General features: G+C 54.3%; 1 protein-coding gene across 1 annotated transcript in view; it reads left to right on the forward strand.

Annotated features, from left to right (window-relative positions):
- RAB10 (RAB10, member RAS oncogene family) overlaps positions 1 to 6,235 on the forward strand; it is a 44,841-nt gene extending 38,606 nt beyond the window's left edge. Inside the window, exons 3-6 of the mRNA XM_015616003.3 lie at positions 28 to 166; positions 2,254 to 2,343; positions 3,456 to 3,557; positions 5,806 to 6,235. Coding sequence (XP_015471489.1) covers positions 28 to 166; positions 2,254 to 2,343; positions 3,456 to 3,557; positions 5,806 to 5,889 — 415 coding nt within the window. The 3' untranslated portion in view covers positions 5,890 to 6,235. The remainder of the gene's footprint in view (positions 1 to 27; positions 167 to 2,253; positions 2,344 to 3,455; positions 3,558 to 5,805) is intronic.
- The last annotated feature ends 1,257 nt before the right edge of the window (positions 6,236 to 7,492 follow it).

Raw genomic sequence — 7,492 nt, forward strand, 5'->3', positions numbered from 1 at the left:
TGTGACGATGCCGTGGTGTCTCCGCAGGGACACGGCGGGGCAGGAACGCTTCCACACCATCACCACCTCCTACTACCGAGGGGCCATGGGCATCATGCTGGTGTACGACATCACCAACGCCAAGAGCTTCGAGAACATCAGCAAATGGCTCAGGAACATCGATGAGGTGAGGCCCCACAGCATCCCCGGCAGTGCCAGCTCTTTGTGCCTGTGCTCAGCAGGGTGGGAAGGGAGAAGGGCAGGGCTGAGGGCGGAGTAGCTGAGCTGTGTGTTGGTACTCACAGGAGGCATTTCCTCAGCGTGAGAGTGGAAATCGTCAAAGGTCATTAAGTGTCTCCACCTCCTCTCCCTTGTTATCCTGTGATGAAATATTTGGAGGTTTCTCATGGCTGGTGCTGGTAGCTTTGCTTTTGGGAGGTTTTGTGTAGCTGATTGCTGCCCTTGGCAGAGCAGAACCAGGACAGGGAGGCTGGAAAATTTTGGGCAAGGTCAAGTGAAGCAGAAGAAAGTGATGTGGAAGCATGAAGTGCCTGGATCCCCACGAGCTCATCTTCCAGGAGTTCTGAGATGGCAAGAGAGCAGCACAACTGGTAGTTCTTGGGGTTTTTTGTGCTGTTCCCAGGTGAAGTAAATGTTTGGGTTTTCCTAGAAAGCACAGAGATGGTCCTGTAGAACTGAGCACATGTGAGGGCTTCAGGCACTGCTCCCTGGAGTCCCGAGGCTGGACAGAGCAGCACAGCAAATTTGGGATGCTGGGGTTTGAATTTCCCAGTATGAGAAGTGGGACTGGAGAAGTGCCCTGTGTGGTGGGAACAGGAGAGGGGATGAGGCAGCACAGGAAGAGACTCAGCAATGAGTTGGAGTAAAACTGAGGCCTTTGGACTCTGCAGCTGCTTTGCTAAAAACCCCAGAGGTGTCCCAGGTGAGTGATGGATGTCATTGGCCTCATCAGGGCTTTTGGTGCCCTCATGTCTTTACTAAGGGAGAAGTTCAGTGTCTTTGCAGAAATCACAGAGTCATTGAGGTTGGAAAATCCTTTGGAGCTCATGGAGCCCAACCATCCCCCAGCACTGCCAAAGGCCACCACTGCCCCATGTCCCCAAGTGCCACATCCACTTTTAAATGCCTTCAGGGATGGGGACTCCCCCCCTGCCTGGGCAGCCTGTGGGAAATGAGTTTCTCCCAGGTCCTTTCCTGGCTGGCAGCTTTCCAGCCCCTCTGGAGCGTTCCATGGTGTTGGTGTGACCCCAGTGCAGGACCCAGCTCTTGGCCTTGTTGACCCTCCATGGTTCCAGCCACAGATCCATCCAGCCTGTGCTGAGCCCTCTGCAGATCCACATCCCACCCCCCTGGGGCTGTCCATGAGCTGGGCCAGGGTGGTGCCCTCCATCCCCGTGTCCAGAGCATCCATGGAGGTGCTGAGCAGCCCTGAGGCAGCCCTGAGCCCACTGGTGCCCGTTCCCAGCTGGATGTGCCTCCATCCCCAGCAGAGTGCACCTATCTGAGGCAGGACCAGCCAGGAGAATTCCATGGGAAAAGGTGCCAAAGGCTTCATCAAAGCCCAGGCAGATGCATCCACAGCCTTTCCCTCATCCATTAAGGTCACACTGTCATAGGAGATCGGGTTGGTCAAGCAGGACCTGTCACTGGCTGGGTCTGATCTGCTTATCCTGCATCCTGGGTGATCTGCTCCAGGACCTTCCCCAGCTCCAAGGACAGGCCTGGGGTTCCTGGATCCTCCTTCAGTATTTCTTGGGGGCTGGCATCACACTGGCCAACCTCCAGTGAGACAGGACCTTCCCAGCTCACCAGGACTGATGAGAAATGATCCACTTTCCCCCTCCAGAGAGACCCGTGCTGCAGGGAATGGGCTGGATCTGGGATTCCTCATCCCTGCCCAGGCTGACACTGCATTCTCCTGCAGGAAACTGCGACTCCTCCCCACCCTGCTCCCCTGGGAGACCCAGCCCCACTCTGCTTTCTGTTCTCTCCCTCATTTCTCTCTGGGTCCTGCCCCTGTTTTCCTCCCCAGCCCCTTTTTCTCCTCTGCCTCATCCCTCGCCTTGTGCAGTGGCAAAGAGGGGAGGAAACCATTAACCAGTGCTAGGAAGTCATTAGGAGGCTGGGGTTAATTAACAGCTCATTTCTGTGCCATGCAGTGCATGAAGCTCCTTTGTGGGCAGCTGTAGGTGGTGGCCTGGCCACAGCAGAGTGCAGCAGGAGATGTGTAACCCTGTCCTCCTGTCCTTCCAGCACGCCAACGAGGATGTGGAGAGGATGCTGTTAGGAAACAAGTGTGACATGGAAGATAAAAGAGTTGTCCCTAAAGCAAAAGGTGAACAGGTGAGTATCAAACAACAACTTCTTTATTCAAATCAGCAAATCACTGCCAAAGCTTCTGCCTGCTCCAGGGGGTTGGGGTGCCCCAGTGGGATGTGCCAGGGAATGAATGCAGGAGCTGATGGATGTGAGTCCTGGGAATGTTTTCTCAGAAACTGTCCTGAATGGGATGAGTTCAGCTGCAGTTTCTGCTTCTTTTGATAACTCAAAATTCCCAGTCATCCCTGAAGTTCTTCACCCTCTGACAGTGTGTGGTGTCTGACCTCTTAGGCCCAGACACCAACTTGGGATTATTTAGTAGATTTTAATTGTTCTGAATTGTAAAGTTCTGAATCTTCTGAGCCACCTCACCTGGTTGGTGCTGCTGGTGCCCACTGGGGCTGAGGGGGTTACAGAATCCAAGGGTCACTGAGGCTGGAAAAGAGCTCCCAGAGCATCGAATCCAAGCTGTGCCTGATCCCCACCTTGTCCCCAGCCCAGAGCTCTGAGTGCCACATCCAGGAATTCCCTGCACACCTCCAGGGATGAGACTGCAGCAGCTCCCTGGGCAGCCCCTGCCAAGGCCTGAGCTCCCTTTCCAGGGAGAAATTCCTGCTGCTGTCCAAGCTGAGCCTGGCCTGGCCCAGCCTGAGGCCATTTCCCCTTGTCCTGTCCCTGTTCCCTGGGAGCAGAGCCCGAGCCCTCCTGGCTGTCCCCTCCTGGCAGGGACTTGTGCAGAGCCACAAGGTCCCCCCGGAGCCTCCTTTTCTCCAGGCTGAGCCCCTTTCCCAGCTGCCTCAGCCTCTCCTGGGGCTCCAGCCCCTTCCCAGCTCCGTTCCCTGCCCTGGACACGCTCCAGCCCCTCCAGGGCTCTCCTGTCAGGAGGGGCCCAGAGCTGCCCCCAGCACTGGAGGTGCCCCAGCAGTGCCAGCACAGGGGACGGGCACTGCCCTGGCCCTGCTGCCACCCCAGAGCTGGCACAGCCCAGGGCCAGTGGCCTCTTGCCCACCTGGGCACACCTGGGCTCCTGTCCAGCCCAGTATTCCCTGGTTTATAAATGCTGCTGATCCCAAAGTGATGGTGGCACCTGGAATACCCCCAGGATCTCTAATCTCCCTTTCTCTGTTTCACTGCAGATTGCCAGGGAGCACGGTATTAGGTTTTTTGAAACTAGTGCAAAAGCAAATATAAACATTGAGAAGGCATTCCTCACATTAGCAGAAGACATTCTTCGAAAGGTAGGTGCTCACACTTTCCTTTGGAACAATTACCCTGAAATTCCACCTCTCACTGCTGTGATGTTCACCTGCATTGTTGCAGCGTTTGGCTTTGCTGTGCTGAGGCACAGGAGTCCCTGAAGGAGCAGGGCTGAACTTGTGAAGCTTGTTTGATGTTGTGTTGTTGTAGAGGGCCTGTTCACAGGGAGTAACATCCATCAGAGCCAAGGAACTGAAATTCCTGGTGGTTTGGACTTTACACTCATGGTTGTTGTGCCTGTGATGGAGAGAATTGTCCTTTCCTGCCCCATCTGTGGATGCACTGACAGCTCCTGAGGGGTTTTTGGGAAGAGTTCAGGTGTGGAGGGTGGGACAGGAAGGAGCTCTGCCACTCCCAGCTGTGCTCCCAGGAATCAGCTCCCAGCCATGGCATTTCCTTGGGGGTTCTGTTGCACCAGATCATCCCATGGTTGGCTCCCTGTGCTGAAAGGTGCAGTGTGCCATGGAACCATGGAATCAGTGAGGCTGGAAAAGCTCTCTGAGAGCACCAAGTTAAATCATCCCCCAGCACTGCCAGAGCCAGCACTGCTCCCTGTCCCCAAGTGCCACATCCACAGGGCCTTTACATCCCTCTGTGCCAGAGCTGGACACCCTTTCCATGCAGGAATTGTTCCCAATATCCAATCTAAACCCTCCTGGCCCAGCCTGAGGCCATTCCCCCTTGTCCTGTCCCTGTTCCCTGGGAGCAGAGCCCGAGCCCTCCTGGCTGTCCCCTCCTGGCAGGGACTTGTGCAGAGCCACAAGGTCCCCCCGCAGCCTCCTTTTCTCCAGGCTGAGCCCCTTTCCCAGCTGCCTCAGCCTCTCCTGGGGCTCCAGCCCCTTCCCAGCTCCGTTCCCTGCCCTGGACACGCTCCAGCCCCTCCAGGGCTCTCCTGTCAGGAGGGGCCCAGAGCTGTCCCCAGCACTGGAGGTGCCCCAGCAGTGCCAGCACAGGGGACGGGCACTGCCCTGGCCCTGCTGCCATCCCAGGTTGTCTCCATGGCCTGTAGCAGATCCCTGTGTGCCCAGAGCTGCTGTGCTGCTGTACCTGTGGCCATGACCTCTGTCATGAGTACAGAATGCAGCAGCTTTCTGCAGGTGCCACTGAGGTGTTGCAGGACTGAGCTGGGCTGGATCTGTGTGCGGCTCCAGGGCCGTTCCCGTGGGATGTAGTTCCATGGCTGAGGAATCACAGAATCTCAGTGTGCACAGAAACCCCTGTGCTGGAGCATTCCTGCCCAGGAGCAGGTCATGGAAACTCTGTGGAGCTCCAGACATGTGGTTTGGCCAACCTGGCACTTGTGTTTCTGTTCCTACACAAATGAGCCCCATCCTGAGCCTGTCTCATCCCTGCCTTCCTCCCTCTCCCGTGTGGATGCTGTGGATAATGTCATCAGCTGGCACTGCAGTTCTCAGTCACTTCCTAATGGGTTTTTGACAAGCTTTTTGTGATAAATGGGTGAAAATCCCTGGCCTTTGATTAGCAGGAGTTGAGGCTATAAACCATACCAACCTTTGGGCCTTAAATCTTCATTTTTGGCCTCTGTCATTATCCCAGGGGTTCTTTTCCAAGGCTGTGAGAAAGTTAAAACAGAACTGTGGAGACTGAAGTGTGCTGAGGGTTTAGGTTCCTTTCCAACCAAGCTGGAAGTAGATGGTTTTGGATCAAACCCACTGGAGTGGGGTTTTGGCTTTGGTGTCACCAAGTTCCATCCTGTGACAAGGAGGAGCCTGTGTGTCCCCTGTTCCTCGGGAGCTGCTGTCCAAGGAGCAGCAAGCAGAGGCTGGGAACAAGCCCAGTTTACCCATAAAAGTTGTGGTTTTTGGAGGTCATTAGTTCACATAATCTGAGTTCAGTTTGTGTTATTTGTAGGCTGGGATTTCCTTACTCCACCAGACCCAGCGTTGGCTCTATGTGCAGGACCTAAAATAGTTCCAGTTGACTTTGGGGTGATCCCAGTTCAAGCATTGGGGGTTTTTTTCAGCTTTCTAGTTGTTTATTTAAAACAAACCAAAGAAAGGAAAAAAAAAACCCAACTTAAATTGATTTTGCACATTTGTGCTGGAGTGGGGGGAGGATTCCCTGCATTTCTGTGGAGCTCTTTGTGCACAGCTGACTCCCAGTTTCATCTGGTGATGTCAGTCCCTGTGAGCCGCTGGCTCCCCAGCTCCCAGTGTTTTCCTGGGGATCTCCAGAACCATCTAACTGTGTTCACTTGTTTCCTTGCAGACCCCTGTAAAAGAGCCCAACAGTGAAAATGTAGATATCAGCAGTGGCGGTGGGGTGACGGGCTGGAAGAGCAAGTGCTGCTGAACCTTCTCCTCTCTCACCAATCGCCATCCACCGCCCCTTTTTTCTCGCTGCAAAACAAACCACTCTGCCCGTTTTTTAACCTGAAACCAATGTTTTTGTTCCTCATCTTAACGAGCTCCTGCCTCCCCTTGGTTTTCCAGGCTAGGACAGCTTTGCCTACTCCGATTTTCTCAACACATGTATAGGAAATTCATCTCCGTGACTTCATTTCCATGTCCCTGCTCAACTCACCACTACGTTTGGGTTGTATTATAGCCCCGTCCCTCCTGCCATTAAACCCCAGAGCAATCATACTCGACTCTCTTCTGCAAATTGTATAAGAATAAAGGTTAGAATTAACAATTGATTTTGTACAACAGTGGAATTTTCTGTCATGGATCATGTGCTTGAGTCACCATGTTCTCTAGATGCATCAGGCAAGAGCCAGGAAAAACTTCATTTTCGCCTTGAGTCCGTGAGTGGGGTTTCTTTGTCCTGTGCCTTATGTGGAAAAAGGAACTTTTATTTTCACTTTTCTTTTCTCTTTTCTGGTGGAAGCATGTGCAGGAGACATCCCATCCCCCCCGTGCCATTGAGTCCTGACCTCTGTAGTGGTTGCTTTCTGTAACGTTGGTGTCATGCATCGAGGACAAAGGGTGGTGCAAAACAAAAGCAAACTCCATGTAACCTGCTGTGTCTCCTCTTGGCGATCCCGCCCTTCCCAGCTCTTCCCGCTGCCATTGTTTTTCTCACTTTGCCGCTCTTTCATTTTTTGGTTTTGTTTCAGGTTTTTTTTTTTTTTGTTTCCTTGGGTTCTTTTTGCCTGCATGCCGCTTTGATTTGCATTTCTCCATGGTGTGATGTGTTAATGGAAAGGATGGCAACGCGGTGTGTTTGCCAAAAATTTAATACAAAGCACTGATTTAGCTTCCGAGGTAAAAAATGTTGAGATTCCTACTAACCCCCCTAGGCCTGTCCGTCACTAGAGATTCCCTCCTCCCGCCTAGCCCCGGCCTTTCCCGTAAGGAAGAGTTATTTGCATGCACTAGTTTCTATGGAGGGTGATGTGGTTGTCTACTTTCTGTGTATGAATATAACATGGATCCCCAAACTGACAGCAGTTCATTAACGCGAGCTCCCAGCTCCTGTCCCCGCTCCGAGGGCTGCGGGGCCGGGCCGAGGCTGAGCGGAACTGGATGGAAAGAGAAGGAAAGGAAAGGAAAGGAAACAAAGCAGCCGGTGGGCAGTTTAATTTATTACCTCCCTGGAAACTTTCCACTTTCCAGCGTCCGCAGCCGAGCTGGGCCAGCCCCGCCCCGGATCCCGGCGGGCGATCCCGGCCGGGCCGCTCTCCCCGGGATGGAGCGGCTGTTCCAGCGCTCCCTGTCCCGTCCTGTCACTGTCACCGGCCCTGTCCCGTCCTGTCACTGTCACCGGCCCTGCTGGCCCTGTCCTGCCGCTGTCACCGGCTCTGCTGGCCCTGCTGGCCCTGTCCTGCCGCTGTCACCGGCCCTGCTGGCCCTGCTGGCCCTGTCCTGCCACTGTCACCGGCCCTGCTGGCCCTGTCCTGCCGCTGTCACCGGCTGTGCTGGCCCTGTCCTGTCCTGCCACTGTCACCGGCCCT

Source organism: Parus major, unplaced genomic scaffold (genome assembly GCF_001522545.3).
Source record: "Parus major isolate Abel unplaced genomic scaffold, Parus_major1.1 Scaffold319, whole genome shotgun sequence".
NCBI lineage: Eukaryota > Metazoa > Chordata > Aves > Passeriformes > Paridae > Parus > Parus major.